At 55.6% G+C, this 21,207-nt stretch overlaps 2 protein-coding genes across 8 annotated transcripts in view; one reads left to right on the top strand and one right to left on the bottom strand.

The window, feature by feature from the left end:
- WDR25 (WD repeat domain 25) overlaps positions 1-12,923 on the top strand; it is a 141,444-nt gene extending 128,521 nt beyond the window's left edge. For 5 of the 6 annotated variants that reach the window (XM_014790451.2, XM_087447939.1, XM_087447937.1 and 2 more), the window contains exons 5-7: positions 8,127-8,297; positions 11,677-11,817; positions 12,462-12,923. In XM_014790451.2, the coding sequence (XP_014645937.1) occupies positions 8,127-8,297; positions 11,677-11,817; positions 12,462-12,683 (534 nt within the window). In that variant the 3' untranslated portion in view covers positions 12,684-12,923. The remainder of the gene's footprint in view (positions 1-8,126; positions 8,298-11,676; positions 11,818-12,461) is intronic. The other variant, XM_087447940.1, reaches the window with a different exon arrangement.
- Positions 12,924-17,578: 4,655 nt separating this feature from the next.
- Positions 17,579-21,207, bottom strand: part of BEGAIN (brain enriched guanylate kinase associated) — a 41,054-nt gene continuing 37,425 nt past the window's right edge. For both annotated transcript variants that reach the window (XM_087447935.1, XM_087447934.1), the window contains 2 exons: positions 20,626-20,709; positions 17,579-19,640 (listed from right to left, as the gene is read on the bottom strand). In XM_087447935.1, the coding sequence (XP_087304061.1) occupies positions 18,294-19,640; positions 20,626-20,709 (1,431 nt within the window). In that variant the 3' untranslated portion in view covers positions 17,579-18,293. The remainder of the gene's footprint in view (positions 19,641-20,625; positions 20,710-21,207) is intronic.

Here is a 21,207-nt window from a genome sequence, read left to right as displayed (position 1 = left end):
CTGAGGCACTAAAGGGCTAGTTTCAGACTTGGGTAGTGGTTATATGGTCCTCCACTTCTCAAAGCTTTAGCTGTGCTCCACTGATTGTGTTCCATGTGTGTGCAGCTTCATGATTGTCCTGGGGTGCATGTCAGTTCATATACAGAATTAGAGGAGTCTCTTCTCAGCTCTCTCCTGTTTGGAATTTCTCCCACACTGCCTGGCTCCCCAAGGCCTCTGTCCCTGGTTCTTCTGCCCAGAGAGATGGAGTTCTCTCAGACTGTTAGCCTCCTGCCTCGCCACACTGTGCCCACAAACGGGATCTCTTTCAAGGCCAAGTGGCCCGATCAAATAGAGGAAAAAGTAACATGGACTTCTCCCTTCCTGTTTTTACAATAAAGGCCCTTTCCCCAGTTCTTCTAGTCAGATTCTTTCACCTCTGGGCTTCAGATGCTTGCCCTGCACTGCCAGAGTGGTGCGGTTCTGCTGTTGGGGCTGGCACTGGGGCAGGGCTAGGAGAGCTAGAAGATTTCTCACTCTACTGTCTGGCTTAGAGTGGCCCATTTTCTTGTTCCTTTGGCCAGAGTGATGGATTCATTTCAGAACTTTTTCTGTCCATGCCTACTATGTAATTCCTTAATTGTCAGCCTGTGGATCAACATTAGGTGTTAAAAGACAAACAAACAAACCCCAAAAACAAAAACCCCCAGAACTAAAGAAACCGCAAGCCTAGAACCACACCTGCCATAATGGTCTTTCTTCAAATTTTGACTTCCCTCCCCAATCCACCTGGTTAATATTTACTTTTCAAAGTTTTCAAGTAGTCGCTTTTTAAATTTTGTCCAGAGTTTTTAGTTGTGATTTGTGGGAGAGAGTAAGAGGCCACAGTGGCTTTACTAGATTTTGTTCATTTTTAAAATTCAGTCTTTTTTTTCCTCTCTAGTATGTTTTGAATAATTTCAATTGCTGTGTCTTCTAGTTCACTAATGTTTTCTTTTGCAATGTGTTTATCTCAAACATGGAGTATTTCATCTCTGAAAGTGCAGTGAGGGTCTCATACGTCCCTGCTTACTTAGGTCAGTGTTTCCTCCACCTTCTTGAACAGATGCTGTGTAGTTAGAATAACTGTTGTCATGCCCCAGCCTGTCATCAGTGTCACTTCTGGGTTTAGCTGGGTCTAGAGACCAGAATCTGAGTGATGTGGTTGGTCCTTATTTCTAGGCTCCTTCTGTGCACAGAGCTAGGAAACGTTTTTGTTGTTAAGAAAAAATACATCATTTATACTGATTTTTCCAATTCAAATTTAGGATTACAGAATTTTTCTTTAACTTCTTTGTTTTATATATTTTGATCTCTTTTATACTGAAAATTTTTATTTCTGTCTGCCTTAACACGATTTTTTTTTTCGTATATATTGCCACTAGCAACATAATAACTGAAAACAGTTTAAGATTTCTCACAGTTCTTTTTGTCCACAATGTATATCCAATTAGGATCTACCGTCAAAATACTGGTTTTCTGTTCATATTGTGTATTCAACTAAGAATCTACTGTTAAATTACTGTGCTTTAATGTCTCTTAAAATAAATCTTATTTGTGTGGTTAAACTACAAGCTCAATACATGGTTAGTTTCATTTGCTTTCACATTTTAGAGACTGCTTTTTAAGGTAATTTTTTTTGCATAATTTTATAAAATATGTACATGTTTCTAGAGAAGGGATTGAAAAACTACAGGCCATGGGCCCAGTCTGGCCTGAGGCCTGTTTTTGTCCTTGAGCTAAGAATGGTTTTTATGTTTTTAAATGGCTGTTAACATATATACGTGTGCGTGTACGTGCACGTGCGCGCGCACACACACACACACACACACACACAGAAGAATATGCAGCAGTGACTATATGTGGCCCACAAACCCTGAAATATTTACTGTCTGGCCCTTTACAGAAATCCTCCAAGTCCTGCCTCCAGCCCTGTCTCCTCCATTCTGTTCTCTCCCTTCCTCTAGAGGCAGTCTTATTTAGTTATTTACTTATTTAGTTTCTGGTTTATCTTTCTGCTGTTTCTTTTTTTTATTTTATTGCAATAACATTGGTTTATAACGTATCTGCTGTTTTTTAATATAAGCACACGTACACATATATTCATATCACCTCTTCTATTTCCTTTGCACACTTTTTCTCCTACCCTGCTTTTTCACTGAACAAATCCTGGAGATCACCCCGTAGCAGGCAGGGAGATAGGCCTCATTCTTTTTTACAGCTGCATAGCATTTCAGAGTGTGCATAGACCGAAGTTTATTTAACCAGTCCCTTCTTGATGTACATTTGGGTTATTTCCAGTTTTTTATTTTTACAGATCATGCTGCTTTCAATGGTGTACTTATATCTTTTTGAGGTTTTGCCAGTATAACTTTGGATCAGTTCCTAGAAGTGGGGTTGCTAGGTCGTGCATACTGCTGGGTAGCAGGCATATGTTATTTTGCTCGATGTTACCCAAATTCTCTCTCCGGTGATTGGACCACTTTGCATTTCTGTCAGCAATGTGTAGAGTAACTAATGCCCCACAGCCACCTAACGGAGTATGTTGTCAAACTTTTGGATTTTGCTAATTTGATAGGTAAAAAATGGTATCTCTGTGTAATTAAATTTGCATTTCTCTTGTTATGAGCAAATCAAAGGACCAATTACATTTCCTTTTACATGAACTCTCTGTTCACTTCTCTTACCCATTTTTCTGTAGAGCTGTTGGTCTTTTTCATCTCTTTTTAGAAACTGTATGTTAGGGATAGTAACCTTTGCCTCTAATAGAAGTTGCAAATATTTCTCCCATTTGCCTTTTGTACTTGTTTATTTCATTGTTTTTTGTGCCATGCAATAGTTTTTAAAATTATTATTATTATTTTCATGCAGTCAGGTTTACCCCTCTTTTCTCCTATTGCTTCTGGTCTTGGAATCATAGCGTGGAAAGTTTCCCCCCATCCCAGATTGTGGAAAAATGCAATCATGTTTTCTTTTTTTTCAATGTAAATTTCTGATCCTTTTTGAATTTATCAACAGAGCACTTTTGGTGTACGCTGTCCTGTGTGATGGGCTACTTGTGTGAATTTAAACCATAGAAAGGGGCCCTCACTCACCTGTTCCAGTTGACTTTCATGCAGAAACTCCTCACATCTTAGCATTTGAAGAGACCAGTGTGTTTATTTCCGGGGAGAAGGAATTGAAATCTGGGGAGAAGGGACTTTCCTTAGGACTCACAGCTCCGTCCTGGGGACTCTGTCTCTGGCTGGCCTGGGAAGAGAAGGTTTGTGAGCATCCGCTGTATGTCGGCCACTTGGCCAGGCGTGTCACCTTGGTTTACTCCCAAGCCGAAGTCCATTATTATCCCCACCTTACAGGCGTGGAGACTGAAGCACAGAGAGGCAAGTTGCTTGCCTAGGACTACGCAGTCAGTAATGGGCCGTCAGGCTCCTGAGAGCTAGGGCCTCCCACTGGGGAGGGAGAGGCCCATCCAGTGATGATGTGGCATTGGGGACCGTGGCTCTGCTCTCCCCTCCACCCCTGCCGCGGTCTTGGAGCCCTTTGGGAGATCAGGTTTCCTTTCTGTCTGTGTCCAGGACCGTAGGAGGGCCCTGTGGGTGAGTGTCACCTCCCAGGGCACCTGCTGGAGCCAGTGGCAGCAGCTCCGCTTGTGTGGCCTCAGCCTCAAGTGCCAGGAGTGGCTGGGGGCCAGAGTCCTTGAGGTCCCTCCTTTTCAAGTTGTTTTGTTCATGCGTCTGTTTGTTTGTCCACTCATTCACTTATCCAGTGTTAATTCAGCACACTGTACTGATGCCTGCAGTGTACAGACCCAGTGCTGGCCAAGGGTGGCCAGGAATGTGACAGACGTCTGTCCCCAGGAGCTCACAATCCTGTGGGGTAGGCAGGTGGTGGAGGGAGCACAGCCAGAGCAGCGTCTCCCCCCACCTTTGCTTCAGGTTTGGGTGCAGAGGACTGGCAGAGGTGGGGTGAGGGGAGCTGCGTACCCTAGTCTTTCTTCTGTCTGAGGTCCAGCAGTGCTTAGAGGCTCAGGGGTCGCTTGTTGTCCAGTCCAGGCCGTTCGTGGTGGTGGCTCAACAGCCAGGCCCGGAGAGGGAAGGGACTGCCCCAGGCACAGTAAAGCCAGCAGCCGGGCCAGGACCAGGGCCTCGCCTACACCCCAGCCGCACGCACTGTGGAAGTGGCAGGGACTGAAGGAAGGGAAAGCTGTGCCTTTGGATGAATCAGAAGCAGCCCAGAGTTTCCCGGGTGTGTCTGGCGGGCCAAGCGGTTGGCAGATTTTCATCACACCTGAATGTGTCATGATCACGTCTTCCACTTTCCCCAAAACCCTACACCTTGGGCCAAGGCTCTGCTTACCCGACAGAGGCCCCGGTTGCCAGAAGAGCCCGGGTGAGGCTCCCTCCTGGATCCGGATAGTTAGGCCCGCGTAGCGCCGTCCCACGCCCCTGGGACGGGATGCACCAGCTGTCGGTGTAATTAAGGTTGCCATAAAACCCACCAGCTAGACACACAAATGGCTCCTCTGCTCTTTCCCGGGGCCTGAGCAGTTGTGAAGGCAAGTAAATCATGCTCGGCGGCGATCACTTCAAAGGTCAGCCTTCCACTTACAGCAGCGTTGTTGGCAGGGATCACCTATAACACGTTGTTTCCCTGCCATTCGATTTTATGACCCCCTAATGAATTGGGCCATTTCCATCCATTCTCAGGAAACGTATAGAACGACGGTTTTCGTGCTCCTGGAAAAGTTTGTCTTGGGAGGGAGGTGGTGTGTCGGTGGGGCACGCAGGTAGTGGTGCTGCGGACCCCTGGCCCTTTGCTTCTCTCTGGGCCTTCTCGCTGCCCCCTGGGAGAAGCTATCTCCAGTGTGGTCATGAGATAATTTATGTGAAACTCCCTGCCAGTGGCTGGAAGTTAACGGGGGCTCAGTGAGTGGAAGGGAGGGCCCCCGTCTTCTTCCATCCTCTCCTGGGTCGGGGCGCTTCCTGAGCGCCCGTGGGGATCAAGGTGCCACTGGGGCTGTGGTGCAAAGGCCTGAACCTGCTCTCGCTCCTGCAGGGAGCGGGGAACTGTCCGGTGCGAGTGGGTGCCCACCAGCGGCTGTTCTGTATGGGCTGGGGGGCTCTGGGGCTGCTGTGTGCCCCCCACCACAGGGGAGGAGAGGCGCCTCAGTGCACAGGCCACATCTAGGGACACGAGGTGGCCAGACCACTCCTCTCTCGGCGTTTGCTGCTCTGGACGTCTCTGATTCCCTGCTCCTCACCTGAGCTTGGTGATGGACAGGGCTTAGGGAAAAGGGGGAAGGAAGGCCTTCAAGCTCCACGCGGCCCAGACAAATGGAGGCCTGGGGGCACTGGTGGTGTAAGTGTGGGGAGACTGGAATGGTGGCAGGGGTGAGAGGAGCGGATGGATTTGGAGCCAGTAAAGAGATTGGTCCAGAGCCGTGATGATGGGGCATTGTTCCCTCCCCCGCCACCACCAAAGTAGGTTCCAGACACCGCCTTGGGATGGCGCTGTTCTTGTGAGTTGGAATGTTGTGCAGACTCATCAGAGCAAATGTTGGGCGCACCTTCCATGGTGTGCCACGCCCCCTCCCAGGCCCTAGACTACTGCCCCAGCCCCTGTCTGGGCAGGCCGGAGCATCTCGTCAGCAGCACAGCTGCTGTGCCCCTCTTGGCTGGAGGTGTGGAGCTTTCCTCCCAGTGCACACTCTGTGAGACTCAGAGCTACCCTGGGAGGGCAGAGCCGGCGTGTGGAATCCTGGTGCGTGGAGGGAGGGAGGGAGGAAGGCAAGCAGTCCCTGCTACCTGGGGAGCAGCACATAGGCTGGCCAGTAAGGGGCAGCCCGTCTCCCTGCCCTGTGTTCAGAGGCCTGCAGGGCTGCCCTCTTTCTGCCCCTGGACCATTCCTCAGGCTTCAGGGGCCCACCCTGAAATTGCCCTAGCTGGGGGCTACTTCTGAAGAGGCTCAGAGAGGAGTAGTCATTTGTTGCCCACCCTCCCCCAGGAATTTGTCCCAGCATTTACTGAGGCAGGAACTGGCCAGCAGGAGATGGGGATGTGGGCCCCAGGGCAGCTGGGGCAGGGAGAGGCTCCACCACACCCTGGCTGTGCGACTTCCAGCAAATCCCCCCATCTCTCTGAACCTCAGTGTTCCTCATCTGGAGAATGGGTCCCCATATACCCCCTGTCTAAATTGGATTTATGAAGTGCTGCATTTAATGTGAATGTGACTTATGTACATTGAAAGAGGATGATAGAAAATATGTCTGCACCGTTTAAAAGGTTGTGAGCTCCCGTTTTTAAAAAATTTGTCAAGACGGCTTGTTTCATAGCCAACAGGCTGAGGTACCAGAGAACTATGTGTATGCTGTGGCCACATGGTGGCACCCTGGGAGCTGGTAAACAGGCTGGCCAGGCCCGGCAGGCAGGCCCGAGGCGCTGGCGGCCTGTTGTTTGTTGCTCCATATTGCAATTCAAAGATCTGTCGTCCATAAGTTTTGGTTTTCTTTTTTCTTTTTTGGAAATTAACCCATTGTCAGATATATGATCTGCCAATATTTTCTCCCAGTTGGTGGGTTGCCTTTTTGTTTTGTTGATGATTTCCTTTGTCTTCAGAAGCTCTTTAGTCTGATGTAGTCCCACTTGTTTATTTTTTCTTTTGTTCCCCATGCCTGAGTACACATGGTATTCAAGAAGATACTGCTAGGACCGATGTCAAAGACTATACTGCCTCTGTTTTCTTCTAGGAGTTTTATGGTTTCAGGTCTTACATTCAAGTCTTTAATCCATTTTGAGTTAATTTTTGTGTATGGTGTAAGATAATGTTCTACTTTCATTCTTTTGCATGTGGCTGTCCAGTTTTCCCAACACCATTTATTGAAGAGACTTTCCTTTCTCCGTTGTATGTTCTTCGCTCTTTTGTTGAAGATGAGCTGTCCCTAGATGTGTGGTTTTGTTTCTGGGCTTTCAATTCTGTTCCATTGATCTGTGTGTCTGTTTTTGTGCCAGTACCATGCTGTTTTGATTACTATAGCTTTATAGTATATTTTTAAATCAGGGGGTGTGATACCTCCAGCTTTGTTCTTTTTTCTCAGGATTGCTTTGGCTATTTGGGGTCTTCTGTTGTTCCATATAAATTTTAGGATTCTTTGTTCTATTTCTGTGAAGAGTGTTGTTGGGATTCTGATTGGGATTACATTGAACCTGTAGGTTGATTTTGGTAATATGGACATTTTAACTATGTTTATTCTTCCAATCTTTGAGCACAGAATATCTTTTCATGAGTTAATGTTAAGTGGAGGTACTTGTTAGTTCTGGTACTGGGATCCCTCCACCCCATCTCGCCCCCCTACTCAAGCCAGTTATTTTAGAATAGAAGGTGAATGTGATAAAGTGCTCTGAAGAAACAGAACAACCGCTTGATACTTAATCACGTTAGTTCACAAGATAGGAAGCAATGGAATATTGGCACTGATGCTAAGAAATAAAAAGCGTCTTTAAAGCTAACCTGCGTACTCTGGTTCTGGCTTTATGGTCTCCAAGAACACTTGCTCCTTGTGATAGAGTTACTGCTCCAGGGACAATAGGCTGGGACTTTGTGAGCTGTGAATTATGTGAGGTCTTCAGAAGCAAGACCCTCTCACAAAGTATGGCCCCAGTATTGATGAGCATCACTGATACCTGTTAGCTGCCCTTGACTAGCCGTGGGCCCTTCCCTAAGCTCACTTTCATTGGTCACCAGCTGCTCTCTTGGGGACCATTCTAACTGGGGAGATCATCACGTCTTCCTGGGCCCCCGCACCAATGGATGTGGCGTGGGTGTGGGAGGGGGAGGACCCTCCGTGGGGAGGGGCATTAGGAAAGGCTGTGGGAGATATCATGGAGCAGGTCCCCAGGGAGACAGACATTTGCCTGGTGGGGTGGGAGGGCCCCAAGGTCTCCCTGCACCATCCCCCAGCTCCACAGCTAGGGCTGCTCAGCCTGGGGGCACGTTGCCCAGCAGTGCCCTCATTAAACCCACCTGCCCTCTGGGTGCTCAGCAGCCCTCCCCGTGGGTGCCTGCCCTGTACTCCTGAGGCCCACCAGCATGATGGGTGCCCACTTTTGCAGGTGGTAAGAAGCTACAAGGCGACCATCCAGCAGACCTTGGACATCCTCTTCCTCCAGGAAGGCTCCGAGTTTCTGAGCAGCACAGATGCTTCTAGCCGGGACTCCGCCGACCGCACCATTATCGCCTGGGATTTCCGGACCTCCGCCAAAATCTCCAACCAGATTTTCCATGTGAGAAACCCTGTTTGGCATTGCTTTCAGTTTCAGCCCCAGGACACATCCGTGTAGCCCCAGGCTGTCTGGGATCCTGGGTCACTTCCTGTGGGAGACGGTTTAGCAGGCAGGATCTTTGGAGACAGATTGGCTGCCTAAAATCTCTAGGGTTGGGGAAGGTGAAGTACAGGTCCTCCACCCAGCACAGCCACCCCACACGGTTAGGGTGTGGAGGGGCAGGCCAGTCCAGATTGATGGGAAGATGGCCCCACAACCCAAGATACTACTACCCTCCCTTTGCCAGCCCAGCCAGCCCACGGGTTTCTGCCCTGCCCTTTGGCAAGGGCTGTGACACAAGAGTTCAAGCAGGGGCTCTGAAGTTAGACCACCTGCATTAAAGTCTTGGATTCACCACTTACAAGCTGGGGGCCCTGAGCACATTATTTAACCTCTTTGATTCTCAGTTCCCTCTTAGAAAATTGAGGATGAGAATATTACTTGAGTGTTTTTGAGAATTAAGACATAATGCTTATAAAGGGTCTAGTACAGTGCCAGGCACAAGGTGCTCCATAAATGCACTTCCTATCATCACCATCACCACTATCATCACCACTACCACCATCATTTTCACTATCACCATCACTACTACCATCATGACCATCACCATCATCATCACCACCACCATCATCATCATGACCACCACCACCACCACCATCACCAGTGTCATTTTCACCATCACCATCTCTACCACCATCATGACGATCACCACCATTACCTCCACCATCATCACTACCACCACCATCACCACCACTGTCATCATCATCGCCACCATCATCATGACCACTGTCATGACCACCGTCATCACCACCATCACCACCACCACCACCATCACCATTTTCACCATCACCATCACTACCACCATCATGACCATTGCCATCACCACCACCACCATCATGACCACCACCATCATGACCACCACCATCACCATTGCCATCATCACCAGCATCATTTTCACCATCACCATCACTACCACCATCATGATGATCACCACCATCACCTCCACCATCATCACTACCACCACCATCACCACCACTGCCATCATCGCCACCATCATCATGACCACCATCATGACCACCACCACCATTGCCACCACCACCATCACCAGCATCATTTTCACCATCATCACCACCACCATCATCATGACCACCACCATCATGACCATCACCATCATCACCACCATCACCATTGCCATCATCACCACCATCATTTTCACCATGACTGTCACTACCACCATCATGACAATTGCCATCATCACTACCGCCACCATCATGACCACCACCATCACCACCATCATTTTCACCATCACCATCGCTACCACCATCATGACCATCACCATCACCATCACCATCACCATCACTACCATCATCGTGATCATCACTGTCATGACAATCATTATCACCACCATCACGATTATTATCACCATCATCACACCACCATTGCCATCATCACCACCAACATCATCACCACCACCACCATCACCACCACCATCCTCACCAGCTCCATCCTCACCACCACCATCACCACCATCTTCACCATCATTGTGACTACCACTGTCATGACCATCACTGTCATGACAATCATCATCACTATCACCATCATCATACCACCATCGCCATCATCACTACCACCATCATCACCACCATCATCTTCATCATCGTCATCACCATCACCATCATCATCACCGTCACCACCACCATCATCATCACTACCATTATTATCTTTTATGATTTCTGATAAGCTATGGCTAATCTCTTTGGTGCTCCCACCCTGAATTTAAAAATATATATTTGTTGTACATATACAGCTTCCCCTTCTCCTTGCTTTTCCCTTGTTCTCAGAGGGTTCTAAGTGACCCTGAGCAGACTTGCCTCTAGACCTTCACTTCAGGGTTCCAGTGCAACCCACTGGGAAGGACAGGGCCCAGGGGGCCTGGAGGGACATGTCTGGCCGCCAGGGAGTCCTGGCTCCAAAAGCCACTGCAGAGACCAGGGGAAGCGAGTGAGGTGGGTGAAAGTGCTGTGTGCCCGAGCTGTCAGCCCTCTGAGAATCACACCTCCTCATTTTCTGTGCAGGTGGGAGGTGCTCTGCCTGGTTGCATCCCTCTGGGGAGCTCATCCTTGGGCCGCCATGGCCTCCATGCCTCCGGTGGGCACATTAGTTTGCAGCCGTGGTTCTGACTGCTCCCCACTTTGCCCTCTGAGTTGGGGCTCATTTAGAGAGTGTGGCTTAAGGACAACACTTAGAACATGGAAGGAGAGGTGCAGTTGAGAAGAGAGTTTTTATGGGTATTTCTGTGTGACCAAGCCTATCAGATGGTGAGATTTCCCTGCCTGTGTTTTGAACACTTGGTTCATGCATTTATCTTCTCCCATGGCTATTCACCGCCTCACTTGCTGTGTGTTTTGCTGTGTGGGACCCTGGGCTGGGCTGGGGCTGCCCTGAGGGCTCACTGTGGAGGTGGGGAGATGGGCACGTGGATTCGTTTTCCATTGCTGTGTAACAAATGGCCGCAACTTGGTGGCTTAAACCAGCAGAAGTTTATTCTCTCACAGTCTGGAGGCCAGAAGTTTGTGGTCAGTATCACTAGGCTGAAGTCAAGGCGTTGGCAGGGTGTGCTCCCTCTGGACGGTCTGGGGGAATCTGTCCCTTGCTTCTGCTGGCTTCTGGTGGCTGCCGGTGATACTTGGCTTGTGGCCACATCTCTCCAGTCTTCACGCCAGCATCTTCGCACCTCTCTGCACTCCGTCTTCACGCCACCCGCTCTGTGCGTCTGATCTCCCTCTGCCTCCCTTTTATAAGGATACATGTCATTGCATTTAGGGCAGTAATACAGGATAATCTCCCCATCTCAAGATCCTTAACTTAATTATATCTGCAAAGGCCCTTTAAAATATTTTTGTGGCATGTAAGGTGACATTCACAGGTCCCAGCAATTAGGACATGGATATATTTGAGGGGGCATTTTTCAGTCCACCTCAAGGGCCGTGAGCCCAGGAGTGCAGGTGGCTCCTAGAAGCTGGACAGGATGAGGAAACCGAGTCCCCCCAGAGCCTCCAGAGGGAACACAGTTCTGCTGACGCCTTGGTTTCATCCCAGTTAGACCCATTTCAGACTTCTGACCTCCAGAACTGTAAGATAATAATTTTGTGTTGTTTTAAGTCACTGAATTTGTGGCAGTTGTTATGGCAGCCACAGGAAACTCATCCAGACCCCTAGGACAAGGTCCAGGAGGAGGGCACAAGCCCCTACGAGCCGAGTGCTGGGTGGCGTGTCTGCCAGAGGCACGAGGCCCGCTGGGAGCCTTCTCCACCCTCTCTGTGGCCCCGCTGTTTCCCAGGAGAGATACACCTGCCCCAGCCTCACCTTGCACCCACGGGAGCCTGTGTTCCTGGCGCAGACCAATGGCAACTACCTGGCCCTCTTCTCTGCCGTGTGGCCCTACCGGATGAGCAAAAGGCGGCGCTACGAAGGGCACAAGGTACCCCGTCCCTGTGCCCCGGCTGGAGAGCTGAGCACTGGCCCCAGAGCCTCCTGCCGGACAATGCCAGCAATGGACTTGGGGCCCCAGAGTGCACGGACCCTTTGTCCGGGCAGATTCTGTTTCCTGTTTCACAGGTGACCATATGCCGTGTGGTCTGGTGTCCACTCAAGGCCCAGGGCCATCCCCTGGTGGCCCTACCCCAGGCCCCAGCTGTTGGCAGGAAAAATTTTCCCTGATTCGCTGGCTCTCATGGACAGGTCACAGGGGTGGGGGAGGGGGCAGGACAGAACGGGGGTGGGGGCCATGTCCACATCTGCCCCCTTTCTCCACTGAGGCCTGCCTCACTGGGCCAGAGGGGACCGGGGACTCTCCGTGAGCCCAGACACCCTCAGCTGTGCTGGAGCTCTTCCACCCGGCTTCCACTAAACCAGCCTTGTGAAACAGGGTCCATGCCCGGACCCCGGCCTCGTGGGAGGAGCTGGGGCTTTGGCCTTGGGGCCGCTGGGTGTGAAGCCAGCTCTCCTGCTCCCCTGCTTCGGGCCTCAGCCTGCTCTTCTGTAGAGTGGGCGTAGTAACCCCGCCTCACAGGCGGCCTCGGGGAACGGGTGTGGCCTGCTCACCCTCTGTGCTGTTCTCTGTAGGTGGAAGGCTACTCGGTGGGCTGCGAGTGTTCCCCGGATGGTGACCTGCTGGTGACGGGCAGCGCCGACGGCCGGGTCCTGCTGTACAGCTTCCGCACTGCCAGCCGGGCGCGGACACTGCCAGGGCACGCACAGGCCTGCGTCGGCACCACCTTCCACCCCGTGCTGCCCTCTGTGCTCGCCACCTGCTCCTGGGAGGGCGACATTAAGATCTGGCACTGAGCACCCAGCGTGGAACCTTCTAGACGCTGGCCGGGCCCCAGGCTCCCCTTCTTCTTTGGAGTGGGTGGGTGTGAGCACGCACTGAGGTTGGCTTGGGGGTTGGCTGCCTCCACCACCCTAAGAGCCTCAGTCTCCTCGTCTGTAAAATGAGGACAGCATCCGTTTGTCTCAGGGTTGTGAGGACCACGTTAGTGAAGGCACTGAGGTGATGCTCAATAAACGTGAGTGTTTGCTGTTTCTCAGGTTGTTTCAGCGACAAATATGTATTGGCAGCTTCCTCTCGCCTCCCCACTCGCAGGCCCACTGGAGCTCTGAGACAGAAAGAATGGTGGGAGCTTGGGATGGGGCAGCCCTGCTCTGCTGGTCCTGACGAGGGAGTCCCAGGGCTGTGGGGGGCTCCGGGGGACTCTGGGTCTTAGGTCTGCCCTCAGGAACTCTGTGCTGGGGCATGGCAGGCCCCGCCAGTCTCACAGGGCCCAGGCCCCTCTCACCCTCTGCATGAAGCATGGCCAGCTGGGCCCCTGGGTCTGCCCAAGCCCTAGGGCCCTCTGGGCTTCTTCTTGCCTGGTGCCTGTGGTGTGCATGCTGCCCACGCGCGTGTGTCTGCCCTGGGTGAAGAAGTGATGTGGAGACACAAAGGGCCCTTAAGGAGTTGCGAGGAGTTGGGCTGGGAAGACCCAGCTCCCCGGGGATCTGGGCAGGCCAGTGAGCACTACACCCCACGAGGGCCGTAATTGAGGGGCTGCCCCAAGAGCCCAGGGACCCACTGACAGGCGAGCACATGGTCCCAAATGTCCCCCACGCAGGGCTCCTCAGAGGGTGGAGGGAGTGAGGTCCCCAGGCCCATGCAGGACGCGGGGTCCCAATGACCCTGAATGCCGCCAGGCTGCATGTGGTGGGAGCTCAGAGTGGGATCACCTTCTCTTTTAGGCTCAAGAGTGGCTGATTTGGTGAAAATAAAGATAATCACATCCCATGCCCAGCAGGCCTGGTCCCTGGCAGAAGTGGAGGCCCCCACAGGGGCTGCCCTGGCCTGAGCAGGGCGGGGGCTGAGCACGCGTCCATTCAGAACCTGGTGCAGGCGCACGTTCCTCCTCGCCCTCACACCGCCACCCTGCCCCGCCTGTGGCTCATGCCATCTCTCACCTCTACCCCCAGGTGACTCCCTGCCACCCCCCCTTGTGTGGCAGCTCTGTGACCTGTGAAGCCCTCCCTGGGTCACTTCTGTGTGAAGCCTTCCCAGATCACGGCTCACTCCACTGTGCGCCCCTGGCACCGCTGTCCCTCTGCTGGCCCCTATCCCCCATTCCCGCGCCCTCCCCCCTCACTCAGGGCTCTGTGCCGACGGTGGGCCTCAGGGAGGCCTCCCCTGACCTCGGTGTCCAATGTGCTTCTGTCACGCTCAGCCTCCTTCTCCCAGGGTGCTTGGCTCCCCTGATGTGGGCCTGAGGGCACAGTCTGGCCCCATTCTCAGAACTTGTCATGTGGGCCAAGGGTTGGCGGGGCCCTCTCCTGTCCTCTCGGGGCATCAGCCTCATCCAGGTTCGCTCTCAGGGCAGAAGCCCCCGCTGAGGGGCGGCCTTCCTCCTCCTTCCCCCACTGACAAGTCTCGGGGAAGGACCCTGACTCACATCTCCCCGGACCAGGGTCCTTGGCCAGGTGTAGCTCCCCACTGCAGAGGTGTGGGGAGAGCGAGGGCCCCCCCACCAGTGTTTTCACGAGGGCGTGTCTCCCCGTGTCCCCCCTGAACAGGCCCTCAGCACACGTGTGTGGAATGAATGAGTGATGTGGGTGAACCAGACACAGGCCAAGTGGGAAGCCTGCACCCGCCCGGGGTGGAGGGGCCTGGCCTTCCCAGGGTGCCTCTCGTCTGCCTTTCCTGCCCCCCTTGCGTCCAGCCCCGGGTCCTGGAGTCCAGACGTCCTGCTTTCTAGTCCCGCCTGAAGCAGGGGTTTTCTGCCCTCCCTGATGGGAGTGTCTTCTGAGTGACATTTCCTGGCATGATTGCTGATTCTTTCCCCACCGGGATACGTTAACATTACCACTCAATGAGCATCGGTTCTAGACTCTCAATCAGGCTTCGGCTTGGGGGCTGGGGCGTGGCGGTGGGACGACCTCCCCATCCACTGGGCTGCCTGGCCCCCTTCCTGTGCTGAGCCCACCGCCCCGGCTGCCCGCCACCCTGTGGGATGTGGAGCCAGGAGCCCAGCTCAGGTCCCAGGCCCATCACCTGCGTGCCCGGGGCCTTTGCAGATCCTTTGCTTCTCTGAGCCTCAGTTTTCTCATCTGTAAAGTGGGGATGAACAGGGGAGACTGCAGAGGAAAGGGCTTTGTAGAGGTTACCTCTGCACCTCACTAGGCAAACATCATCCAAATCTCGGTCCTGGAAGTCCATTTCTTTCCCACGGTCGTCGCCTTGACCCAACCAAAGCTCTGATCCTTGTGGGGCCAGGAGACATCCAGGCGCCCCAGAAACCACAGTGGCTGTTCCTTAGTGCTGCTCCCTGTGGATCTGATTTCTCAGCCCGGTGCCCTGTAGGTGCCGGCCGGCTGCAAGCCCCTCCCTTTTTTAGGTTTTTTTCGGGGACGAATGGCAGGTGGACTCCATGTCTTTATCTGTTTCTTTTTCCAAATGCCTTCTTCCAGAGAGCATTTTTAAAGGCTCACTCTGATCCTCTGCAAGGTGTCTGGGAGTTCACCATTTGCAATTTTAAAATGAGAGAGCTAAATTTAGAAAGTGTGGCTCAGGAAAGAAAAGAAGAGCAGGCCGTCCCTCCACCCCCGCCCTGGGGCTGAGGGCCCACCTTTCCCCTCACCTGTGAATCTGAGGTGCAGCTCCAAGCCATCGTGGGAGAACATGGCTTCATCTTGACACGCCAGGCGTGGCTGTGTGTGCCACCAGTGCGTGGCCGTGGCCTCGTCAAGTGGAGCTGATGCTCACAGCCTCCCTGCGAGGTCGCTGCCATCCCCGCTGTCCAGTGGAGGAAACTGCTGCTGAGAGGGCAGAGGACGTGCCTGGGGCTGTCTGACTCCGGAGCCTGTGATCTTCCCGCCCCCATCCCCAGGGACCCACCTCTGGCCTAGCCTGGGGCTCTCCAACAGTGGGACCACCAACTGTCTAGGGGCCCTGGAATCTCCTCAGTCAGTGTCCTCAGGCTCCGGAAGGGGAAACCAGAGGGCCCCAGGACTTGCCCAAGGTCACACGGCCAGCCGGGAGGGAGAGCCCAGCGCTGCACTGCCCCACTGGGGGTACATGGACAGGTAGGCGGATGGTGGGTGCACAGACGGTCCCTTTGGGGGTCAGCAGGATTCCAAGTGGAGGGAGGGGGTGATTGGTGGAGGGAACCCCACACCCGCCGTGGCTGTGGCTGGCTTCGCAGGCCATGGCAGGACAGCTCTGTGAGGTGTGGAGGCCATCTAGGGGGCCTCTGAGGTGACAATGTGGGGGCCATGACCCTGAATCTGAGACGGCCCTCTGGGCCAAGGCTGCGAAGCCCTTGGGGTTCCCAACCCTGCTGCCCAATCGCATGGCCGACACGTGGGGCTTCTCGGGTTCCCCTCTGGGTGAGAGCCCGCTGGGTGGGTGCCCACTGGGTGCCCAGGGATCACATGCTTTTCCCTCCACCCACCTAGTTGCCCCCCCAGTTCAGTGAGGATTGCTTCTCTCATCTTCCCACAGGGAAACTGGACCCCAGAGAGGTGAGCTGACCCCCAAGCCTCTCTGCAGCCCCCTCTGGCTCGGGGAGGCTGCTTCCTGGGGCGCATCTGCTCCTGGGGGCAACCAGGTGGGCTCTGGCCTCTCCCGCAGAGGCAGGTCAAGTGCAGGGATGCTGGGAGCCACAGCCGAGGCCCACCCTCCTTGGGGTTGCCTGGCAAGAGGCAGACCCTGGAGCTACACAAAGCTGGGTGGGCCAGGGAACTTCAGGCATGCTCCCTGGCTGAGGTGGTCCCCAGCGGGAAGTGCCCAGCCCCCTGGAAGAAGCAGACATAAAGCCCCCTGAGGAACCTTGCAGAACCCCACAAGTACATTCTCAAGGGCGACGATGAGCATGCATCCAAGATAACTAGGCACGGGAAGAAACAAAGCAACATGGTCAGGAACCCAGAGAAACAGATCTGCCGGGACCCCACATGATGGGTGGAAGCCCCAGACCCAGACGGTGAACCAGCTGTGCCCATGGTGTGGAAGGAGATAAAAGACAAGCTTGGAAACATCTCCAGGGAACAGGAGACTATCAAAGTAGCACAGTGGATGTGTAAAACCACCACATGGAACTTCTAAAAATGGAAAACATTAATAACTAAAGCTAAAAACTCAGTGGCTGTGCTTGGCAGCTGACTGGACAGCGCAGAAGAGAATTAGTGAAATGGAAGACAAATTATGCAGAGGGAGTGTGATGGAAATGGGGCATATCCAGAAGAGACATAGAAGATGCAGTGAGAGGGTCTGCCATCACTCTGATGGCACTCCCAGGAGGAGACAAGGGAGAAAACTGCAGAGAAAAAAAATAATAGTTGAGAATTTTCTAGAACTGATGAAATACATCAACCCACAGATACAAGACTCCCTGTGAACTCCCAAGAAGGATAACTCCACAACGAGACACGCCTCAGGGAAATACTTTTGCAGAAGCAAAGTCTGAGATGCCAGACAGAATGAGGGAGTAGAGATGTGTGGGAGAAGGTAAAGGAAGGCTGTATGAAAGGCAATCCCAACATCTACCGGTTAGGCAGTGGAAGAATTCAAACCGGACAGGAAGCCAGGTGGGGAACAGAGCATGTTGTCAGGAGCCCCCTGGCCGCAGAGAGGGAAGGACAGGGGAGCACACCAGGGCCTCGTGTCCCTGGGATCAGAAGGCAGTGGGGAGAAGAAACAACCCAAACCCACGTTCTTTCCACTGATGTCTTTTATTAATGAATGCAAAATACAGTACTAACTGAGACAGAGCATGCAAGGCAGACAACAGGAAAGCAAGCTACGGAAACGGGAGTCAGAGGGCCTCATTACGTCTGAGGTAGAGCGAGGTGGTGCCGGGGAGCGGGACACTGGGGGACGAGCACCGGCCCCACTCGGGACTACGGACCACGGAAGAGCTCGGGGGGTGTGTCGGCCACACGGCGAAAACAGTTTAAAACGTTTCACATCCCTTCACCCGTTCCAGTTCCCCTCTTTGTGGACAGAGCTTCGGGGTTCCCTTGTCACTGGCTCACCGGGGTGTCCCCACAGGACACCGTCCTTCCCTCCAAGGGGCAAGCCCCAACTTGCCCTCACCCGAAAAATAAAGGAGCTTTGTGTTGAAAACGCCAAGGCGGCCATCCAGGGAGCTGGAGGCCAAGTGCGTTAAGAAAGACCCTTTTTCTCTATAAAAATAGTTTCACTTTATAAAAGGGGGGAATGCTCATTTCAGGTGGGGAGGGATGCTGGAATGTGAAAAACGTTCTCGGGGGAGTTCCACCGTGGTGGGGCTGGGGACGCGACAACGTGGGGAGGGCTGCTCCTCTCAGGCTCGACTGGGTTAGGTGGACGAGAGGGGTCCTCGCTGGCAGGGCCGGGAGGGTGGGGGCAGGTGGTGGGGGGGGTGTCCCGTGGCCGCGCCTGCGCGCAGGCGCTCAGTTGAGCAAGGTTCCGTAGAGCTGGGCTTTCGTGAGGCTGTCCTTGCGGCTGAGCCCCGCGCCTCCAGTCCGCGGGAAGGCCGGCTGGGGGCTGAGGCGGGCGGCCGGGTGCATCTCCGGGGACGCCTCCATGGAGCTGGGCTCCAAGGAGTCCCTGGAGCTGTGCGGGCTGGGCTCGGGCTCGGGGCTGCCGGCCGCCGCGCACAGCTGCGCCCCGAGCCTCTCCCCGGGCCCGTCCCCGGGCGCGTAGCCGGGCAGCGGGTCGGCGGCGCGCCCGGGGCTCAGGCTCAGGTCGCCGCCCGCGCGGAGGAAGCAGGGCTCGGCCAGGCGGCCCTGGGCCAGGTCGTCGCCCTCGGAGAAGCTGTCGGCCTTGTAGGCGGCGTAGCGGGGGCTGGCGCGGCCCTCGGCCGGCGCGCCCGGGCTGCCCGCGGCGCCGTAGTAGCGTTCCGAGAAGCTGCAGGGCGAGGCGCGGCCGGCCGCGGCCGGGAACGAGTAGGCGCCGATGTCCTCCACGCTCAGCGGGCGCCAGCGGGCGCGCGCGTCCTCCCCGGGCAGCCGCGCCGCGCCCGGCTTGGCCCGCAGGCTCCACAGGTTGGGCGGCATCAGGGCCTGGCGCGGGCCCGGGGAGGCCGGGAAGCGGAAGGGCTCGGCCGGGTAGGGCGACACGGTCCGCGCGAAGCCCGGGGCCACCTCGGCCTCGAGCGGGGCGGCCACGGCGGCCGCGGCCTTGGCGAAGCGCGGGCTGCCCTGGAAGGCGGCGGCGGCGGGCGGCGCGCGCTCGAAGAGCTCGTCGCGGCCGGCCCGGTACAGGGCCTGCTGCGAGGCGGTGAGCGTGCCGGCCTGCGCCTGCTCCTTCTCCTCCGACGTGGCGCTGAAGCTCGAGTAGGAGCTGGACGTGGGCAGCGAGCCCGCGTAGCCCGGGAAGGCGTCGTGGCGGAAGGCGGCGGGGAAGGCGGCCGCCTCGGCCTCCTCCTCCTCGTCGGCCGCGCTGTCGGTGGAGTTCTGGGCGCGCAGGAAGCCCACGTCGGCCACGGGCGCGTCCACGCTGGGCCGCCGGTCGCGCCGCCGCTCCTCCGGGCAGTAGAGGGCCGTGTCGCTGCAGTAGATGTCCCCCTTGTAGGGGGGCGCGCCCGGCTTCTCGGCCCCGTCGCGGAAGGCCAGGTCGCGGGCCGAGGCATCCGACAGGCGGGAGGACAGGCTGCCCGGGTCGGGCTTCTCCAGCACCTTGGCGATGACGCAGGTGGGGACGCTGTCGGCGTAGGCCGGGTGGCAGAGCGGGGAGGGCAGGCTGCAGCCGTGCTTCTCCATGTGCAGGCTCACGCGCTCCTGGAACTCCGAGGGCAGCTGGAACGGGACGGGACGGGTGCGAGGGGGAGGGGAGGGCGGGGACGGGTGGCAGTCAGCCCAGGACCCACAGGCGGGCGGAAAACGCAGGACCTGCCCAGGGCGTCTCAGATACACCAGCGGGAGCCAGCCCAGGCCGCTGTACTTCACAAGCTCCCGGGGTTCCCCTGGTCACCGCTACCCCCCAGCCCACTCCCACTGGACCCCGCAGATCCCGGAGCCTAGACCCAGGGTCTGACTCGGGCCCCTCTTGGGGCTGCAGCCCCCTTATTTCCTCCCACATTTCCTCCCACTGAGGGGCCGACTTGCTCTCCCAGCTCCAGGGTCTGTGACCCCCCCCCCCCCCCCCCGCAGTCATGCGCCCTGGATGCTCCTGAACAGACAGAAACAGATGTGACAAAGATTGAGGGCCAGGGCCAGGCGCCCAGCAATTTCCGGGTGCCTGGTGTCTTGGGGGGACGTCCTGCTACTGTGTGATCTATTTTGTGAGTGTGTCAGGTGTGGCCCAGGCCCAGGGAGAGGGGATATGGACCGAGGCCTGCGTGAGGGGAGAGCATGGAGGGAGGGGCAGCCTGGCCAGGGAGGGGGGCCCTAGGCCAGCCTGGCCTTGACACCAGAGAGCCCTGGGGCCTTGGCCAGTCTTCCTGAAATGGGCACTGTCAGTAATTGTGCCCAAACCAAAGTGCAGGGTTTCTGTGAGGCTCCCACTGGGTCACTCTGCCCCATCAGTGCTCCAAGGACAGGCGGCATGGAGCAGGGACAAGGAGCAGCCTGCAGAGGAAACCCAGGGAAATGAGCGGGGCTGTCCCCTGGGCGCCCGCCACCACATCTCTAAAAGGCTGTGGGAGGGAGGAGGGGCAGAGGGGCTCAGGCACACCCAGCACCTTCCCTTCAAGGGAGGGGAGTGGCCTTGGAGTGGGACCTGCAAAAAAGGCTCCGTAATGGTGCTGGGGGGGTGGGGCCTGGCTGGGGCGGCCCACGTTACCTCAGACACCTTGTGGACCCTGCCGTAGGTCTGGCTGCACTGCAGCAGCTGGGCCGCTAGATTACAGTCCTTCCTATAGAGCTCCTGAAAGACAAGAGAAGGCATTTGGCGCAGGCCTGCCCCTTGCTGAGGTCCCTGCTGCCCTGACCGCCGCCCATTGGCCACACGGAGACCCAGTGGGCAGAGCTGGCTGTGCGGGTGGCAGGACAAGGATCGTCTCTGGGCCTCAAGCTCTTGCCTGCAGAATGGGGGCCTCGGCTCTGACCTGGAGCTGCTGGTGCATGGAGCGGCCCCTGCCAGGCGGTCCTGCTGCCGCCCCAGATGGGAACCTCCCGCAAGGTGAGGGCAGTGGGAGAAGGGCCCTCTGAACTCACAGAGGCCCCCCACATGGAGACAGGCCTGGTCTCCCTGTCCCTTGGCCTCCCGAGTCCCTCCAAAGAGAGCTCAGTGGACAGCGCCGGCACAAGGGGTGCAGAGGGAGCCCACAGCCCCTGCCGCCCCACGTCCCAGGCTCGCTGCTCACACTGCTTTCTCAGAGCATGACCTGGCAATGGAGGTGGCTGCAGGGCTGGGCAAGGGTCA

The sequence above is a fragment of the Ceratotherium simum genome, chromosome 24, assembly GCF_057802395.1.
Source record: "Ceratotherium simum simum isolate JZ-2026a chromosome 24, ASM5780239v1, whole genome shotgun sequence".
In the NCBI taxonomy this organism is placed as follows: Eukaryota; Metazoa; Chordata; class Mammalia; order Perissodactyla; family Rhinocerotidae; genus Ceratotherium; species Ceratotherium simum.
Note: the sequence above shows the minus strand (reverse complement) of the source record. Positions and strands in the feature narration are given on the sequence as shown.